The sequence below is a fragment of the Tasmannia lanceolata genome, unplaced genomic scaffold (genome assembly GCF_043159265.1).
Source record: "Tasmannia lanceolata isolate RefF3 unplaced genomic scaffold, GAP_Taslan_0.1 ptg000012l, whole genome shotgun sequence".
Taxonomy (NCBI): domain Eukaryota; kingdom Viridiplantae; phylum Streptophyta; class Magnoliopsida; order Canellales; family Winteraceae; genus Tasmannia; species Tasmannia lanceolata.
Window position 1 is genome coordinate 1,789,002 of NW_027518689.1, and position 21,713 is coordinate 1,810,714.

Here is a 21,713-nt window from a genome sequence, read left to right on the forward strand (position 1 = left end):
CCCTATTTGGGATTTGCTAGCGTCCACTGCAGAAGACATTTCACAGACGGTCTGTTGCAAGTCAGAGCAGCCACCTCATGAATGAAGACAAAATCTGCTGAAGAGGAGCAGCCACCTCATGAATGAAGACAAAATCTGCTGAAAAATGAGCCTCTATGGGACGCTAGCAAATCCCTAATAATTTTTCAAAAGAGTCCCTCATTGGCAATTCTCATATTTTGGTGTCCCCCATTGGCAATTTTTCCATTTATTTATTTATTAGCAGGTAAGCCATGATCGAATGGGGAAGGTAAGGTTCAATCTCTTATTTTATTTGTTCTTTTTTGAATGGCAAAGATGGAGAATATTTTATCTAGTACACTTGATAGAACAATATAGGATGAATACGAGACTATTGGGGCACAAGTTATTTATGTTTTAGCCCAACAAATGGACAATTTAGATCACTAGTGGGCCTCATGGTACTTTTTGGAAACTCTGGCAATGTCCTTTTTACTCAAAACAGCCGCCATCATACCCGTTTCTGAAGTACAAAAGTTTAAAGCAATGTTGGGTCCGATACCAAAAAACATTTTCAAGTTTGTTTATTTACGCAGAGAACAGAAAAGGATACCAAATCCTACTGCATGCCTGAATTTTTCTCCTTTGTTTCCTTGATTTATATGCAAAATTGATACAAAGATTGTGAAATACCATCCAAGCTACAAAGATATTAGTAATCCATTTTTATTCCTTGAAGACAAGAAAAGAACCTCCTTACAATTGTTCTACCTTTAAAGCTACAATTACAACAATCTATTCACAATTCACATTAATTTTACAGAGGATAACCAAATCCAATGTTTTCACTGTACAAAGCAAGACTGATTCAATTCCCATGCAAATTCGTGTATTATATAATAGTCCTGAAGGGAAAAATATTGCAAGATTCATGCAACAAATGCTACAAGCCTAGGGTTCACACCTTCACTGAGGTGGTTAGTATTCTTCTAAGCGAGAAGTTCCGAAGAGCTTCTAAAGATTTCGTCTGCGTGGGCTGTGGGAACGTAAACAGCATCCGTCAGCGAGCTATGGGTTCGCCCGTAGAATAAATATAGAAACACTCCAATTAACAGCCATACCGAGACCCGGATCCATGTACCAGTGCTGAGAAGTTAAAAAGAAATATTAGTCCATAACTAGGATAGGCCTTCTGCATGGTACTTTAAGGTCATGGAATTGATCCAAAACAAAAAACCAGCACTCGAAAAATAAAGAAGCCAATGATGAGCAATAAGTAGACGGGGAATGGAAGCAACAACACTAAGGTGTTTGGGTACTCACCCGAGATTTATTAGTAAGTAAACGTTTATAAGAATGCAAGAGATGGGTAGCAGTGGAACGAACGGGCAAATGAAACCTGCATAAGTTACATTTTTCAACATGCATCATAAGTTCGAACCTAGTAGAATGGGCAACAAAGTGTAAAACTCAAAACATGAGAACATTATATGAACCTCCTGTGTGTCCAAAGCTGTGTCGGCCATCATCTTGGTCAATCCAAGAGAGAACAATCAGACCACATGAAAGAAGTAGGCCACCAACTAAGCACACCGGGTACCGTACTAGGCTGTAAGAAAATTACAAATCAGAACTAAAAAGAACCACAACCACCCAAGTCGGTCACTACAGCATCACTATTAGACTTGCACTGGTCCAACCCGTATTCAATGTTCTGATAATTGAATTAGAATTTTTTTTTTGAATGGCTTGAATCAGAAATTATTGTTTGAGGATAGCAGTTGAATAGGTAAATCTTAGGAAGAGCAGATCAATGGAGTTGAAAAAACAAATAAAAGTATGTAGTGTATAATTTGGCTAAACGAACCATATTCTAACATTGCATGACAGTTCCATGCAGCAATAAACTATTAGAACATCCAGACTGATCACACGTCAGAAAGACAACAGCTATATAATGTTATTTGCAATTAGACTTCATTTCCTATGAATCCATAAGTTAGTTTTAACTTAAAGCCACTAAGATTCATATGGTATTTTTGTCAAATTGGATTCAAATTGAATCAAAAACCCTTTTTCTTCAGACAAAATCTTATATCTGAATGGTAAAATGTAGGATTTTAAAATTTGGGTTCATAGAAGAAATAATGTTCCGTCTGTGGGGTACGCTGTGGTAGGCCAACTTGGAGATACTTGAAGCAATAATGTGAGATATACAACAGCACTCTAAGCATTCAAGCTTAAAACATTTGGTCAAACATTCGCCCCTATTTTAGTATAGCACAGTATGAGTGTATAATTTGGTTATAGATTGTGAACTAACCCTTGAATTAAGCACTCATTATTTTGACAAAATTGGTAATAGATCACAAAAGTTGAATAGAAAGGGCTTCAATATATAACTTGCCTCGGCAAGAATTCAGCTGAAGCTGCAGAAGTGAGTAGGAGCACTCCAACACACACAAATGAAATGTTGAAAGCCGCTATTCTTCTCCTCTCCTGTTCCTTTATTTTGTCTGCATCATCCAATGTAACAAACACAATCACTTAACCAAAAAAAAAACACACACCATAAAACCAATCCACAAAGATAAGACCAGCAGAAAACTTATCTATAAGTACGTGGGAATGTCTAATAGGTACAAATAAGGATGACATGCAGAAAAACCAGATGTGAAGCTATTAGCATCTAACTTTCTAGTACCTTTAGCACCTTCCTTCACAATGAGAGGCGGATAAAGCACACTGTCTTGTGAATGTTGATTATCATCCTTACTCGATACAACAAGATCTTTCGATCCGTCCTCATTTTCCTGAGTACTATACCGTAGCGACACAGAATCAATTGATTCCTGAAGTGATGGAGGTAGAGGTACCTCATCCGGCGGGACATATCTCAGTATCAAAATTGAAACTGCAACAATTGTGAATGCAAGTAGCGTCCCCACACTTACCTGCATTAAAAGAGCACCCACACAACTTAAGCAAATCCAATTTTCAAGCTTCACAAGAGAATTGACGCAGAATTTGATACCAATATGTTGCTTCTCCCACTATCATTTCATTTTTAACACTTACAAAAGCATAGTACAACCATTCCAAAGTCTCGTTCCACAATAAATCTGTACAGTAAAACTTAGTTCTTACCATTCCAGCTAACTGAGAGACATCCATACAAGCAGCCAAGATTGCAGCGCAGATCCCACTCACTATGGTGCTCTTTACAGGAACTTGGGTGCGCTTGTTAACATCTGAGAAAAATGGTGGTAGTAATCCATCTCTAGCCATAGCCATGAGTATTCTCGGCTGAGTAAACACAAACAGTGCAGGAAATCTGTATCAGTGAGTGCTATGCACGAGAATTAAGCTTCCATATCACATTGCACAACAGAACTCAGATGCTATGCTAAAAGGGCGAAAATGTGACCCTAATGGGGTTGTTTGGCAAGGGGATAATTTTTTTTTAATTCGGTGGGTAAGCTGGGATTGAACCTGCAACCTCAAGGTTGAGGTACAAAGCCTCAACCAATAAAGCTACAAGTCCAACCCTCACAGGGATAAATTTGCCCTGGATTGTTTGCTGAAAAGGGAAGAAGATTGAAGTGTTTGGGAGAGATAAAAGAGAGATTGCATGAAGTGGGGTGTTTTTCTTAGAGAGATGGAGGGTTGGGCTTCCAGAACAAACTAATCACTGAAACTCTACATATTTAAATCTCAGGGCTGAGCTGAGAAATCAATATCTACAAACTGTCCCTACCCTTTCCTCACCACCGAAACCCAAAAACTTCTCTCCCGTTATCACCTCTTCCCCCATGTGGAGACCTCATCATTGTCATTGTTCTGGCAGTGGACGCAGAGAACATGGTGGCAATCGACTGCACCTCTATCCTTGCCAGTGGTGATCGGCAATGGGTGTACGGGAATGGCTTATCCGGTATGCATGGAGTATCAGGATCTTATGTCCAGGTGATTAAAACTGGCCACATAATGGGATGTTTAATAGGACATGTTGATCTAATATTTTTATTTTCGGTATAAAAGTTTCATAATTGCAGTCAAATCCATGGAGTGTCAGGATCTTATGTCCATGTGGGATATAATTTGCTTCTTTAGAAATATCCATGCAACATAGAATTAACAGTCATATAGTCTGAACTAGTCCCTTCTTGTAGATTGATCCATAACTCAGTGATTTGATAACAGAACAATGAAATGATATTCCTAATCCCAGTGGTAATCTACTAACTTTAAAAGCGCTGATTAAACAAGAAGACGCTTCAAGTTTCTCGCTGGAATCATATCCTCCATAGTATTCCAATATTCCTTGGGGGAGACAAATTAATTTCACACTAGATCGAATGATAAAACATGTAAAGCGAGCATCATTAAGTGAGACCGACTGCATCTGTCAACTGCTAAATGATAAAAGACTAAAAACCATGGCATCTCAGTTCTGTCACTATACATAAATCTGGTGAGTTCACAACATATGAATTGAATTGCACTTTTCTAAAATCCTGCTTTAAGGAAAGCATACAGATCAGTCCAATGCTTCCACACACAAATGTCTGTAAATTGAAACTAAGAGCCCGTTTGGATGCCGAGAAGATTTTGATTCCTCACATTTGCAGCCCATTTTGCATTGTGATTTGGATCCGGATCAAATCCTTGGAATTCCAAATCAGCGACTGACGGTGAAAAAAAACAGATTTCCAAATATGCTGTGGAAATAAGTAACTGGAAATTGACAGATCTAGCAGTTTCCATCACCCTCTTTGCTCCTCAACCTCTCCCCTCCAGTAGAAAGTACCCCCTTCCCTCTCTCTCTCCCTCAACATGAGCTGGCGGATCTATTCATTTTGTATTCAAAACTCAATTCCAAATCCAAATACAAACTATGAGGTATCCAAACGGGCCCTTAATGAATGACACCCGTTTGGATACCTCATATTTTGTATTTGGATTTGGAATTGAGTTTTGAATACAAAATGAATAGATCCGCCAGCTCATGTTGAGGGAGACAGAGAAGGAAAGGGGTACTTCCTACTGGAGGGGAGAGGTTGAGGAGCATAGTGGGTAAAGGAAACTGCCAGATCTGTGGATTTCCAATTACTTATTTCCACAGCATATTTGGAAATCTGATTTTTTCACTATCAGTCGCTGATTTGGAAATTCAAAGATTTAATCCAGATCCAAATCACAAAGCAAAATGGGCTGCAAGTGTGAGAAATCCAAATCAAAATCTTCTCGGCATCCAAACGGAGGCCTAAAGTTATTTTAGAAATTTAACAAAAGAAAGGGAAATACTTGAAAGAATGTGGGAAGATAAATCTCTGTAAATTGAAACTAACTTTAAATTCATTAAGGCCGCGTTTGGATAGCCACAAGATTTAGATTTGGATTTCTCACATTGGCAGTTGAGATTTGGAACTGGATCAGATCCATAGATTTCCAAATCAGCTACAATAGTAAAAAAAATCCGATTTTCAAATCTATTCTACTCAACTCCACTCAACTCAACTAAGACTTTGTCCCAAACTAGTTGGGGTCGGCTAATGAATCCTTTAGAAAATTTTCATGAAGAAAGTGAACGGATCTACGAGGTTCAAATTCAAATTGACTAAGTCTAATCCTGACACTAGTTGGGTTCGTCTATGGGTCATTTTCTTCCATGCTATCCTACCCAAGGTCATGTTCTCTGTTATGTTCCTAGCCCTCAAGTCTTTCCTCACTGTTTCTACCCAAATTGTTTTCGGTCTACGCCTACCTCTTTTTACTCCAACTTGGCACGAGTCACTTCTTCTCACTGGAGCATCCAAAGGCCTACGTTGGATATGCCCAAACCATCTTAAGCGATGCTCTCTCATCTTCTCCTCAATTGGTGCCACCCCCACCTTTTTACAGATGTCTTAATTTTTAATTCAATTTTCAAATCTGTTCAGCAAGACATTATTTGGAAATCAATATTTGTGGCAATTACCTTCACCCTCGCTGCTCCTTGACCTTGCTGCCGCAGCAGCGAGACATCCCTCCCTCCCTCTCTCGTACAACATGAGCATGAGGATGATTGATGTATTTTGTATCCAAAACTCAAATCTAAATCCAAATACAAAAAACACAAGGTATCCAAACGTGGCCTAAAGTTTTTTTTGAAACTAAATTATCGGACCAAACGTCTGTTGACCTCCTCAGCAGTGACCCAGATTATCTGTCCTAAGGATCCCCACTAGGGATGTGCTTTCGGGCATATCATACACACTGAAGAATAGAAATAAACTGGTAATCACATTCAGCAAGGTAGGTCGATCGCATACATAGATTATCTCATCTGTGAGACTTGTTTTGAAGTTTTTTTTTTTTTTTTTTTTGTACTTGTTTTTTTCTTGGATAAGATCTCATGTTATTTCTCAAAAGAAAATAAAAATGTCTTTGCTATGTGAGCCTCCACGGTGGAGCCCACCCGATGGAAGGTCCACATCATCATTCAAATTTCCCTCTCTTCAGAATACATGAAATTAATTTTTAGGCATTTATATAGTAATGAACCATATAACGAACTATAAAAAGTACTCAAAATGCCACACATCTTTGGAAAGAGAAGTCTTAGAATGCGAGTCCAGATCTACGATACTACCAGAGTGAAACAAGGGATCTAAGGAAGAATAGAGGCTAGACTGTATTAGTAACAAGTAAATCCTTTGTATGTAAGAAGACTCGAGAGATTGTGGGGATAAACACCAATCTCGCTAGCTCCTAGTACAAAAGTTGATGAACCATAGCCAACTCCTGACCGGGTGCACACGTAGGATCAATATTTCTAACAAAAATAGCTCGTGCCCCTAGTGGTCTGACCCATCTCATTTAAATCTTCCCTCATGAGACCACCCGGGAACTTGAATAGATTGCATGATGGCCACCTACTAAATTCAATCTTTTATGCCGGCAGAACACTTATGAGTAAGAAAGCGATACACACTCGGATGGACCAGCATGAAAAACTGCAGCATCAGTCAATCAGCCCTTCCCCGACATTCAATTAAGAGCGGAACATCAAGCCATAGAAGTGAGACTCCCTGGGAGTACCAGTCGAAGGTGTGACCTAGAATCAGATCTTCATTATCTAAACGAACCAGGAACATAACATTGGGAAGTGATTCAGTAATTGAACCCAATGTTTTGAAAATCGGAATCGAATCGTAAATCGTAATAGGGGTCAAATCGTATCAGATCGTAAATTGTAAGATTCATTAAAAAATATAAAAAATATGTATAATAAAAAATTATAAATAAATTAAAGAATAAAAATAGCCAATTATTCATTTTTCATCCAAATTCATTAATTCAAACAGAAACTACTATGATTAGCATTCAATATTGTAATATGAATGGTTTGCTGACAAACTTGACACATACTAATCATCTAATTCTCATCCAAACCCATGCATCTTAGTTAATAATCTTTAAAAAAAGACACAAGATCATATCAATTCTCAAAGTCTCAAACATCAAATGACAAATATCAATCATAAAAGATGGGAATCAATGTTGTCCTTATGATGGTAGTCTCCCACCTCGACTCCCACCTCGATGTGATTAATGCCCTCAACAAATGCTTTGCGCTCTACTGGTTTGATTCGTTCGAAGTCCTACTCCTCCTCTGTCTTCTTCCTTCTAAGGAGAGGGATTTCAGAGGCTTCTTGTAATATAAAAAGGAAATGAGGTCTTTTGAAAGAAAGACATATTTTCTTTTATACAGAAACTTTTTTTTTTTTGAATGGTAACAGAAAGAACTTAATTTGGATAAATCGCATTAATCGTACGATTTACGATCTAATCGCAAGATTCAATAAAAAATTGTAAGATTCATACAAATTAAGATTCAATCATGGGATTCAAATCGTTTTGCCTAAGAATCGTAAATCGAATCGTAAATCGAACCGTAAATCGTAAGATTTTCAAAACAATGATTGAACCTTCATGAATCAATTTTTGTTCTTTCATTTCAGACCAACAGTTCTCTTTCATATTTATAAATCCATAAACTAATCTTGAAATCAATCAAGATGATCAAACTGCATGCATTCCATTTTCAGTATTGTACGATTCATGAATAATCTTTGTCAAATATGTTTCAAGTTGACTTGTGGGTCAGTACTTAGTTCTATAAGATTTGAGTTGGATCATAGGATTTCAATTATAAAATACGGATTTTCAAAAGTGATTGAAACACACACAACCATAGTTATCAATTCCGTTCCGTTCCAGCCGGAACGCACCGGAATTCCGGTTCCGGTCCGGATTCCGGAACGGAATGCCTATATTTTCCGTTCCGGTCATTCCGGCCGGAATGGGCGAAACCCCCTATTCCGGCCGGAATGGGGTTGGAAAGTTGGAAAAAATTAAAAAAATTCAAAACAAATCCAAAAAATTACAGAAATGCCCGTACGGCTGTTGGGGAGTGTATTTTACATATTTACCCTCGTTTTATGACCGTCGGGGTGCTGTTTGGAGGGCTATTTTCGTCTTTTTGCAAAAAATTCGAAAAGATTCAAAAAATTCCCAAAAATTCCCCTCGTCGGAGTGGAACAAAAATTCCAAAAAATTCACCATACCCACTGATTTTTTTTCATATTTTTAACTTTTTTTTTTTTAATTCCCCTCGCCGGAGCGGAACGGAAAGTTTCGAACGGAACGCCGAACGAAACGGCCGAAACACCGAAACGTTCCGTTCTAGTAGCCAAAACGGAACGGCGACCGGAACAGAATTTATAACTATGCACACAACTAAGTCGGGAGTATACCATGGAATTGCATAATGAATTGGAAAATCAAGATATATCTAAGACAAGACAGTAATGAATGCCTTCGATATCCATCCTGGTAGGTGATTGTTTACCTGCGGAAGAATTGAACCCATCAAGGTTGAGCAAAGGGCAGTAACTGCACCAGCCGTGATGACGTACCTACAGTTAAATAAATTACAAAAATCAATGCTGGAACAAAGAAATAAATTACTAAAATTAAAGCCAAAACAAAGAACTTCACCAAGAGAGCAGAAAATTTATACTGTGAAGTGGATCTGAATTGAAATCATCAAATTTTGCAAGTAAATTATTCCTTACACAGCCCACTGCATCCCATGGCTGGCAAATGCAGACGAAATTGGGGTGTCTGGATCCATTGCATAATAAGGTACCAGGCCAACAATAACAACAGATACCAGCATGTATAAGAGGCAACATATAGACAGTGCAATTCCTATACCCAGTGGCAGATCACGCTGAGGATTCTTCACCTGCGATGGATATATAATTTCAGAACAAGAGATCATGGTAATTTTCACATGCAAGTCCTACTTGACCATACTGAATTTCTACAAGAATCCGTTCTCAATAGAAAGGTTCGAGGGTACCAATAGCCCATGTTAAAATGATACGATTCACAATTGAAGGAAGAATCGTACGATTCAAATTGGAAGGAAGAATCGTTTTTCGTAAAAAACGTATGATTCAAGCACGATTCGATTATGAATCTTGCAATTTTTACAATTCTTTTTTGTTCGCTTTTTTTTTTTTTTTTTTTTTTTTGTGGTGGGCCCTTTATGGTTAGAAACTAAGAAATAAATCGTATATAAACTCTCTGCCCCAACTAATATCCTAAAAACAAATAAAGAAAACCCTAACTCTAATCTTCTCCTCCTTTTTTCTCTTCTTTCCATCTTCTCCTCCCCATCCTTCCTACTTCTACCAATAACGGCTGCAAGTTTGGATTACAAATCATGGAATTTTATATTTAATTTAATAGTTTTGATTGAAAAATAAATAATTATTCATTTTATTCTTATTTTTTACTTTTTTATATTTATATTTTTCTCAGTTTTATATATAATATGAAAAAATCTTACGATTTACGATTTGATAAGATTCGAACCCGGTTACGATTTACGATTCGATTTCAATTTTCAGAACCTTGCTAGTAGCAATGTAATACCTCCTCAGCTGTGCTGGCAACTGAATCAAAACCTATATATGCAAAGAAAACAGTTGCAGACCCAGCAAGCATGCCATTTACTCCAAAAGGGAAGTATCTGAAGATTCAAAGAGAACAAAATTAAGGTTTTGACCAACTGTAAAGTGTAAAAATAAATTAAAAAAAACCTATGAAGCACAAACTGCCATATATAATGAAAGAATATCAAGAATTCAATTACCCGCTAGGAAGAGCATATCCAGCCCATCCAGTCTGAAAACCAAGGTACCCACCAGCTATGATGACAAAAACCATGACACAAACATTTGCCGTTGTGACGACTGCTTGTGCAGCAGAACTCTGTAGGAAATCAAGCATCGAATTTGATGGCAGTAGAAGGCATTTTAAAATTCCGAAAAAAGAAGTTTATTAAATGGGTACCTCCTTGATTCCCACACATAAGAGGCCGGTGACAATGAGAACAAGAATCACCGCACAAGGGTCAAACACAATATCAAGGCCAGGGACGTATACACGGGCTAAGAAAACAGGCAGACTATCTTGACCTCCAAAAAACAAGGCCTAAACATATAAAACATGGATTATCATAAACTGCCCATGAAAGTTTGAAAATCACTTCTAAATGAGTTTACACATGAAAGCTTGTGATACATGAAACCTACAAAGTTATTAAACTCAAAAGAATCCATTGTAATAGCTTACTTTTAAAATAACCAAGTGCCTTTTGCAGAATGAAACATACAACCAAACGACCAATACCAACCACAATATAGAACAGTTAAGGTACTACAATGTTCAAAACTATTATTACTGATAACCTTGCTGCTGTATCACAACAACATAAACTAGAAGAATATTTTATTAATAAAAAGATGGGGACAAGGAAGTGTTTACATGTCGACAAATATAACGTCTTAACTACTACAATCCAGCCATGTCTAATATCTAATTTTTCAGGTTGTTGTATCCAAGTCACTGTATCAACATTGCTCCTGAAGAAAGACTGGACTGGAGAAACAGATATCCTAACTTCAAATATTCAAAAGTGTGGGCTGTCTTGCATGTGTTAGGTCAGCCGATCCAAAGGGATAATGGGAATTCATTGGCTATGATCAAAATAGCATAGCATAGAGGTTTCTACTCTTACAAAAGGTAACTTTATAAATCTAGAGATGACATGCTCTTTGAGAATGCCTCAGTGACTTAAAAATGCAAACACTAGACAAATGCACATCGTTAAGAGGCTGATAGTTCAAACATACAAGAAACAAAATCAAGACAAAGCCCAAGATCTCAAAAAGAAAAAACTGACGGTCCTGATTTCTTTCACGTATTTGATTTAGAATGATCCATTGATCTTTAAGGATGATATGTCTTCCACTGGCTAGCTTTTTGGACGGAAGTAGTTATTGAGAAAATACATACAATTATGGGAAATAGATGGAAATTGGTTGACTGATCACTGGGTTTGAAGTATATATGCTGCAAATGGGTGTTTAGATAGATACTTAGGAGTTAGGAATGATTAAACAAATGACGAATTCACGGCTAAGATTAGTAGCAAAGTGATTTAAACAAGGAGTATATATGCATTTACTAGCCTGTATAACTAACTTCCATAGGGATTCTTATTGCAGAAGCATCTAGTCATCATATTCATCATATATTCATATGCATATACGTAAAATGGATGTAGCTGCATTCTTGGCGGTCTGTGAATAGTGACATGGATCACTTAGCTCGCTCTAGTTGTTTAAACCTGATATGGAGCTATTCGACTTTCTTCCTCTTTAATTCCCTCAATTTTTGTCCTTTTTGTTTTTGGTTTGTGTTAAAGTATTGAAGATTAAATAACGCCATCTCCAACATAAGCTTTTGAAGTAATTGGTTGTTTGACATGGTATCAGAGCAATTGGCCTTGGTTCAAGCTCCTTAATATTAAAAAAATCCACATGTAATGGCCAACTCAAAAAGAGGGACCACATGTGCTACGTGTAGGACAACCCTAAAAACAGAGGCCACACGAGGGGGAGTGTTAAATAACGCCATCTCCAACAACTTAAGCTTTTGGATTAATTGGTTGTTTGACAGTTTGGATTATATCGATCACCTCAGTCCTTGGGTGTTTGCTCCTATTTCTTTAATAAATTGTTGCCATTCAAAAAAATTGAATAATAATTTTAAAATAACATCTCTAAGACATGCTAAAAATTATAATTGCACATATGCAACATTAGCAAGCAAAGCATGATAGTTAATTTGAAATAAGTGACACATTAAATAGGTGAGACCATCAATCAATTGCTCTGGAGGTGGGCTAGTCCTCGACGAGCTCTTTAGGTTTGGGGAGAGGAGAGCTGCCCTAGCAGAGGTAAGCAGGAGTTGAGAATTAGAAATCCAACGCAGTGCAGTAATGAACCCAATGATTCACAAGAGAGGAGTATCCATCATAGCAGAGTGTAAGATACAACTGTTGCTCATGAAGGAACATCTACCTTCCACACTTATAGTTGCAACATTTGTGTCAATGCTACATAGGAGACCTAAGATAAGAGATTAAAAGATAAGTAAATTTACTAAGACAATGCTCCAATTGGGAAGGAATCGTACTAATGGCGGTCCATAACTCCATCACCATCATAGACAAATCGCCAACTGGTTCAACTATTGTGTGTTGTCAACCCCACCCACCGCTCTGTTGTGGACAATGCCGCTGCCTCCTCAACTCAATGTTTGCCCTTACCGTCGATCGCAACCTCTGTCTCGTCCATGTCATTCCCCATCCCTCACACATATGCACGTTTTGCTGCATTCATATGCTCTATTGCCACACCCCACTTGCCTCCAGATGGCTCTGCTTGTAGGAACCACTCATCCATGCAATGCGCTGATGCTGGTGACTTGTCCTCGGGATCATCGATCAATTTTCCTCTAAATGCTTGTAGGTCTCTATATATTCAGATTCCTTCCACCCATCCAAACAGTGTAAATCAGCACCCCCTAAATTGACTTCCCCTTAAAATCAAATTCAGTGCAGCCAAGTGAACCCTAAATTTGTGCAGAGAAATCAAGTTGTGGATTTATGGTCGGAGTTTCAAAATCCACTAGGTAAAACAACCAGTAAGAGCATATAATGAGTATCTTCGATAGATTGATGGTGGGATGAGTAGGTAGCATATTTTCCAATGATTTTCAGTTGGATATTGCTAAACCGGTGTTAAATCATATGGTCGGACCTTCAAAGTCACTAGGTAAAATAAATAGTAAGAGCATATAATGAGTATCTTGGATAGATTGATAATTTGATAGTGGGACGAGCAGGTAACATATTTTTCAACAATTTTCAGTTGGATATTGCTAAACCGGCGTTAAATCATGGTCCAATTGCACTGGACTCTAAAATGGGCCTTGAGGCCCTTCCTTTTCTTTTCATTTTTGATTTTTTTGAATGGTGTCAAAAAGAAACATCAAAAGTGTACACTGATCCACAACCAAGGCAGTCATGGACATAAAATTATAGATAGAAGAACATAAAGGCCTGCTGCCTATAAAACTTATTAGAAAACAGGACGATTGAAAGAAATGTATTTCCGATGACAAATAATCAGTAACTTCTACCGGAAATATAATTGAGTTTTAATGGAACAATGCCACAGGAATTTGTCAATGAATGCATGAAAAAACAGTAAATTACACTCTACCATGGAACAATCATCATTATTCATAATTTACTCTAATTTGAGAGAAGGAAGCTTTGAGCTAATGAAAATCTACTGTACCAAATTCGGGGATATGCCACGTGCAACAGCTGCTCCACCAATTGTATATTCCAATATGAGAGCCCAACCGATCAGCCAAGCAATACTGGAAACAATCACAACATGGAAGGGAATCACTATAAAAAAGATAATAGTAAGACAACAGTGCAAAAATTTCTTCTAAGAGTGCAAAGTTTCCAAGTCTATCTGCGAAACATTTTAATCACTGTAGCTCGTACATGCTTATATACAGCTTTCTCCGTTTTTTGAAAAATGATATACAGCTATCTCCTTACTAACAAATATTAGACCAACTTGGGTGAAAAAGTGCAAATCTGGAAATATGTAGCACTAGAACTAAGCAATGTTGAAAATGAAAAATGTTTACATTACCCTTCTCCAACACATATGTATGAATAATGATAGGCACTTCCCGCAGATGGGCAACGGCTCGCCAGCTCTGCATAGCAAAATGCTGAAAGGGCAGCTGCTATTCCAGCTATCAGAAAGGAAATGGTTAGAGCTGGTCCCGAATGCTCTCGAGCAACTGTTCCAACAAGAACATAAACCCCAGCTCCGATGGTTGATCCAACACCTGATCAGAGAACTATGGTTCAATGGTACCACTAGATATATGTAAACAAAACCGAATGTTTAATCCTGGAGTACTCATGAGGTCGTCTATAGAAAGACCAGCGAAATGAAAATCACAACAGTTATAACTAGGAGCTCAGAAGAAGACAGAATTACAGTCCAATTCATCATGAAAACACAGCCTAAAGTGCTTCCGGAGCCATTCATTATAAAAATATATATATAATTAAATGAACAAAAAAAAGAAAAAAAAAAACACATCAGTCTATGAAAGCAGAAACGGTCAGATCTGAAGTTCTGCCAATACATCGGGAAAGCAAGTTAGAGTTTTATTACATATTCAAAACATAAGGACGTCAATTTTATACATGTAGCACATATCTCTTTTAATTTGTATTATGGAATACATGCAATCCAAAATACAGAACTAACATGCTCAAAGATTGTAATGATTTCCAAATTCAGAAACAAAAAAAAAACCTGTCTTCAACAAGATTTCAACAATCCAACAGAAGCTCTGAACAAACACAACACACAAAACCTAAATTACAATTAAAGCAATTGAATATGAATAATATCAATTCAAATTCTAAACACAAACCAGCAGGCTGCAACAACTCATTTTTACATATAGAGGAAAAGATATAATGAAAATTCAGCAAAAAACAGAAATTTAACATCAAATCAAAGGTGGCCTAAACTTTCACAAACTGGTAAAGGCTTAAAGCAACAAGATGCAAGAAACACAGACCAAAAAACATACCAACTCAAATACAACGAGCAAAAAATGAGCAATTGGTCGGCATAAATACATCAATTAAGACTTAGTCTCAGTGTTGAATTACTACAAACAGCAAACCCCAAAATAACATATAAAAACAAAGCCTAGTCCAACAGAAGCTCTGAACAAACACAACACACAAAACCTAAATTACAATTAAAGCAATTGAATATGAATAATATCAATTCAAATTCTAAACACAAACCAGCAGGCTGCAACAACTCATTTTTACATATAGAGGAAAAGATATAATGAAAATTCAGCAAAAAACAGAAATTTAACATCAAATCAAAGGTGGCCTAAACTTTCACAAACTGGTAAAGGCTTAAAGCAACAAGATGCAAGAAACACAGACCAAAAAACATACCAACTCAAATACAACGAGCAAAAAATGAGCAATTGGTCGGCATAAATACATCAATTAAGACTTAGTCTCAGTGTTGAATTACTACAAACAGCAAACCCCAAAATAACATATAAAAACAAAGCCTAGTTAAGGCAGTTTTGGCAAATCTTCCTGTTCACTTCCTATCGCTATTTAAATGCCCTGTAAGTGTGGGGTTGAGGATAGAGAAGATACAACGAAGGTTTCTTTTTTTTTCTATTTTTCTTTTTTTTTTTGTGTCGGGGGGGGGGGGGGGGGGGTCGAATGAAAAGAAGGGTTTCCCATTGGTTAAATGGGAGAAGGTTTGTGCTCTGATTAGAAAAGGTGGATTGGGAATTAGGAAAATTAAGGATTTCAACTCTGCATTGTTGTGCAAGTGGTTATGGCAGTTTGGGGAGGAGGATCAGGTCCTGTGGGTTAGAGTAATTGGGAGTAAGTACGAGGTGCTTTCTGGTAACTGGGAATCGGATGATGCTATCGAGAGAAGAGGGGTTACGATTTGGAGGGATGTCCTACGCATTAGAAATGTGTTTAGAACGGGTTGCAAGTTCAGAGTGTATTCTAGAAGGTGTATCAGGTTCTGGCATGATGTTTGGTGTGCAAATGAGCCCTTGGGTTCGCTATTTCCAAATTTACTGAGAGTGGCTGCAGACAAGAATGCTTTTGTGTGCGACTATTTTGAAAGAGTGGATCAGAAAATGATCTGGTATCCACGGTTTAGAAGAATTTTTTTTGAACGAGAATTAGAGGATCTATCATCTTCCTTGTTTGAGGTGATCGAGAAATGCTATATTAAGAAATCCGGTGAGGATAAAAGAATCTGGATTTGGAATTCCTCCGGAATCTTCTCTGTGAAATCTGTATATGCTAAGATTGTTCCGGGTGGTGATGATTCTTTTGTGGCTAAGGTTTGGTCCTTTCAATGCCCCCCTAGAGTGTCATTTTTTGGTTGGTCTGTTAGTAGTGGGCGTATCCAAACCATTGAGTTTTTGAGAAGAAGGGTTTTATGGTTGATTGATCACTGTCCGTTATGTCTGGAGGATGGAGAATCTATTGATCATTTGTTTATGCATTGTAAAGTAGTAAGGGTGATATGGGGTTTAGTCTTGGTAAGATTTGGTATCCAATGGGTTTTCCCTAAATCAATCCCTATTCTTTTGGAATGTTGGGATTTTGTCTCTTGGAAAAAGAAAGGGAAGGTGCTGTGGAGAATTTGCCTTTTAGCTCTATGGTGGTCGGTATGGAAAAAAAGAAATGGTAGGATTTTTTATGGAAAAGCCTTCAGATTCGTGTCGGCTTATGATTTGTGGGAAAGATGGGATTTCATCTGTATGGAAGGATTAAAAAAGCCAAAGGCAATTCAAAAGTGGGTTCCACCACCCGTAGGTTTCTGCAAGCTAAATGTGGATGGAGCATCCTTTGAAAATCCGAGTTCTTTAGGTTTTGGTGGCCTGATGAGGGATCATGTAGGTGTTGTGGAGTGGGCGTTCTCCGGTCCGAATGGGATTTCTTTTTTCGTCAGAGGCTGAAGTAAAAGCAACGTATTATGGTATCCTTCACATTGAAAGACATGTCTTGGATAAGGTGATTGTGGAAGGGGATTCATCCAATGTTATCAGATGGCTTGCTGGTAAAGCTCCTCCTCCATGGAGATTTCTCAGCTTTATTGAGGAGATAACGGATTGGGTGTCAGGATCGGAGATTTCTTTTGCCCTTGTTAGAAGATCAGCTACTGAAGAAGCTGATGGTCTAGCTAAATCTGGGGTCATTAGGCAGGGTCTAGAGTGGTTCGATTATTTACCGCCTTAATTGTATTTTGCATGTTGTTTTTGTTTTTCCTTTCCCTTTGTATTCTTAGGACAATCTTGGTTCTGTTTTATCAATATATTTTGCCATTTCAAAAAAAAAAAAAAAAACATATAAAAACAAAGCCAACCCACAAATAGACATTCAGATACCTCAAGCAAACGTAAACCATAAAAGAAGAAAAACAAAATTAGAACTGCAAGATGAAAATACCAACAACAATAGAAAATCCCAAAATCCTTGAATTTAAAAAAAAAGTAAGAAAAGAAAAGATAACAGCAAAATGAGCTGAGAAACAAAACAAACCCATCAACAAAAATACCCCTACCATCATAAATAAAAAGCAAAAAATTGAAAGAAGGAAGAAAAGAAAAGAAAATCTATACCAATTGCAATAAGCTGAAGAATAGATAATTCCTTTGCTAATTGCTGACCAGACTGCCTCACATGAGCCGAATCAACCTGTTTTCTCCTTATCAAACTTCGAAATCCCCACGAAGTCCCCCCACCCCTCTGAAAATCATCAACTCCCATCGAAAACCCTAATCCCCCTATGACCTTTGCTTCAAAATATCAAAAGCCCAGAAAAGGAGGGTATTTTCAAGAAATCGAGCAATTGAAGCAAAACCCAGAAAAATTAGGGCATAAACAGGCAAACCCAGAAAAGGGTTATTTTCAAGAAGGCAATTGGAGCAAAACCCAGAAAAATTAGGGCACAAAAGGCCCCTCCCCTATATCTCTCAAAAAATCAAGCAATTGAAGCAAAACCCAGAAAAAGGAGGGCACAACGAGGCAATTTAAGCAAAACCTAGAAAAATTAGGGCACAAAAGGCCCCTCCCTCCTCTGGTTTCAAACAAGATATTGGTCTCCTTTTCTGCCTTGTGAAGGTATGTTACTGAGAGGGAGGGGAGAGGAGGGGCTGAAAATATCCCTGGCCAAACCCACTGTTTTATAGAGATTGCTGAAAATTTTACTCTGGGTTGAATGATTTTTCCTTGTTTTGACCGACTGGTTAAACAGATAGATTCATAGAATCCAATTATTGCGGCAGTGTCTGCTTTCAAGGTGAGAAAGATGGCCAAAAAGCTAGGGAGAATGAATGAAGGATGGGCCCATGCGTGACTTGATTGATATCCTATCCATACGCTATACGTGGCACAATCTTAGTGGTGAAAGTCACAGTTTTTTAATGAATTAAACAAAATGCAAGATTTCATGGATTATGTAATCTTGGCCGTCCGATGAATAATTCATTGATTAAAATGAACGGTCTAGATAGGTTCAGCTTCGTTAACTATAGTAAAATTTGGCAACCACTTGAGGCCAGGATTTGTTATTGAAAACATTAGGAATGCTTCAGTAGTGTGGCCGACCTTATTGTGATCTGAGCCATCCATTTGGTAGTCTTTCTCTTTGAAAATCGTGTGGCTCAAAAGTCATGACATGCATACAATCCTAACAATATTACACCGTGTATTTTTTGTCCTTGAATGTGAGCCATGCTCATATGTGATATGTCAATGTTCAACGATATTAAAAAAAAAAAAAGGGAAATGATATCAGCACAACCATATTTTGAAATTTTCACAAACCATCTTGCTTTTAGTATTTAAAGAGTGTTCAAAAGACTCAAAACTCGAAGGTCATTACATTTGCCCAAATATCCCTCACCAGCCAATTAATGAATAAAAGACAATGGGTTAGTGCAAATATCAACATTCGGTTGAGCTGATATATAATAATTCCCGAAAAAATTGACATTATTAGATGCTAGTGTTAGTGTTGGAGGATTGGTGTGATTTTGAGGCGATGGGAAGTCCAAAACAAGACCTATCAAATGGAAAAAAAACTTGGCTACGCAACGTTGCACAGAAAACTGGAAATTTATTTTATACGAAAGGTAAGTCTCTTCCATTTTCTTATCATATGTTTTTTTGAGAAGTGTCTCTTCATGTTTGTCTCTTTAAAATCACTCTTCAATTCCTATAAATAGATATAAAGGTATTCATACGAAGTGGACTTTTCTTTCTTCCAATTTCTTCCTCTCCTTCCCACTAGACAAGGTTGCATAAAGCGTGTTCGCTAGGCATCCGGGTATCGTGAGTGCACACCTCCTGGAGCAGAGTTGTTGTATCCTGGAGACATACGCCGGAGTTCCCATATTGCACCACGATTCATCATATGTGGGAGCGATACTTGTCTCAAGGGCAGCGGATTTAGATCCGTACCTCGACTCAAAAGATAAGTTCCTTCTTCATTTCTTTTTACAGGTTGATTCCCTTTGCAGATTGGATTCCATTTACTTGTGGCAGTTCTAACTGGTATGATCTGTTTGCTTGCAATTTCTATATTCACTACTATTATTTTATACTCCGAAATCACTTGAATCATTTTATTCAAACAATCTTGAGACAAGTAATTTCAATTGATTTCGGATTATAATTTGAAGACCCAACCAAATAGCAAGATACCAGTGTAGGAGACAAAACTTAACTAGTGGGATAGTACAATGAGTTTTGGTTGGATTGAGAAAGAATAACTTTTTTCCAGTACATTGATTCTGATGGTGATTTGTTCGGCCTGTATCACTCCCTGGCCCGGTCGAACGTCTGCTATTATAAGCCAAAAATAAAAAATAAAAAACTATGGCGTCTTTGTGTGGAGGCCTTCTTCGTTGGTGCTGGAACATCTTCTAGCAAGAACAAGATATCTTATCACTATTTTCTGGGTGTAGTGGAGGCTTCAGTGGAAAGTAATTGGTTCATACTAAATCCATCAAGAAAAAAAAAAAAAAATTCTAGAAAGAAATAAGCCTTCTTTCCAAAATGGAAAAGGTCATTGGAGACATAAGCCTTGGATCAAGGGTCTCATGGAATGGTGGCATCATCTTCCATGGTAATCCAAACTTGACCCCATATGAAGAGACGCAACTTTATTTTCTTTACGGGTTAAGATGAAACAGTTGTGTATCATTAAAAGAAGAAAAAAAATGTGAAACGGTCTTGATAAAACCTACTTACTCGTTGAATGAACCGGTATGGAATTACTTTGGGGACAGGGGTTATATCAGGTCAAAATACTATCAGTGTTTTTTGACACACCATATTTCCAAATATTTAAACCACACCACTTTATTAAGGAAAGCCACCTAACATAAAATGGCTAAAATATCTTGAATATTTTATGGTCTCCTATTAAGATAATTAACTTTGCAAATCCAGTAACGGCTATTGAAATATGGGTTTTTGAAGCATGAAAGTTAATGCTACATTTACACCCCATTGATTATCATTTTACAAACCCATTATCATTGACATGTTGAGTGTCTCGTTGGGATAGTACGTTTTGCTAAATCTAAATCTTGTTGGGTATATAATATAACCCCTGTATGTTCTAATATAAGCCTAATAAGATAATGGACCGGTGTAGTGGACCTATTTGGGCTAGAGCCCACTAACCTATTAAAACCCTAGTGTATCTAATATATATAGGGGCTGGAGGCAACAAACTTGGTATTCCAAATTAGATACCTTGGGTGTAATGCTTCAAGCAACCTCTTGCTTGACCTAATTCTTCTAACAATGTTGAAGCATTATCTCTTTCTCTTGGAAAAGATACGAAACTCTAATTGATTTTTGGTTTCTCTTTGTTGGCTCTTGGTTTCGTTTTGCCTCGTCTCTCTCCTAAAAAGAGGACGTATGTCTCTATCTCTCGTGAGATAGTTTTGGGCGTGGAATTATTATCTCTCCAATCCATTTGGGTTTAACGTCTGGATTGTTTCAATTGGGCGTGGGTTTTATCCCTTTCAGAATAAGCAGACCCTCTTGCCCAACCGTATCTCGTGCCTGTTTCAGAAGCCGTTGGGATGAGAAAAACAGAAGAACAAGAACTCGAGTTGGAAGTTCATTCCATCTGATTCTTTCTTCTTCATCCCTTCAGATACGTTGCTGGAATTTTCAACGGTGGAGAAATACATAAGATATTTTTCCTTTCTCCACAGAGACATGTCGTCTCTCTCTCTCTTGCAAAACGATTTTTTTTTGCTTTGACTCTTCTCAAAGAAGAACGGGCAAATTTTTTTTTTTTTAAGGTTCTTGTCTGTTCTTGTGAAATAGCTCTCTCGAAATTGGCCCTTAGTTGGAGTCTTTCACATTGAGAGTTGTGTGGTCGAGTACTTCACACACAGACTTTGATTGGATCGTTTCTTCTCCACTCGGCATTTCGATAGTGGAGTGAATCACTTATTGCTTTGGCTGCAAATCATGGTGGCTGAGAGCTTGTGGTTGGATTACAACTTAACTTTGGGTCCGGTTCTTAGATTCTCGATTTTTTGAGGATTTTCTCGAGGCAGTAGATCACTCGGAATTTGGGGGTTTAACTCACAGCAGTAGATCAATC

General features: G+C 37.6%; 1 protein-coding gene across 1 annotated transcript; it reads right to left on the reverse strand.

The window, feature by feature from the left end:
* Positions 1-712: 712 nt before the first annotated feature.
* On the reverse strand, positions 713-18,308 carry CAT2 (cationic amino acid transporter 2). The gene is made up of 14 exons (XM_077391612.1): positions 17,701-18,308; positions 14,142-14,343; positions 13,770-13,854; positions 10,411-10,551; positions 10,211-10,329; positions 9,991-10,087; positions 9,123-9,295; positions 8,897-8,963; positions 3,148-3,306; positions 2,705-2,954; positions 2,408-2,516; positions 1,497-1,609; positions 1,324-1,399; positions 713-1,146 (listed from the first exon to the last, which is right to left on the reverse strand). The coding sequence occupies exons 1-14, from the start codon at positions 17,846-17,848 to the stop codon at positions 990-992; spliced, it is 1,896 nt and encodes a 631-aa protein (XP_077247727.1). The 5' UTR covers positions 17,849-18,308; the 3' UTR covers positions 713-989.
* Positions 18,309-21,713: the final 3,405 nt, after the last annotated feature.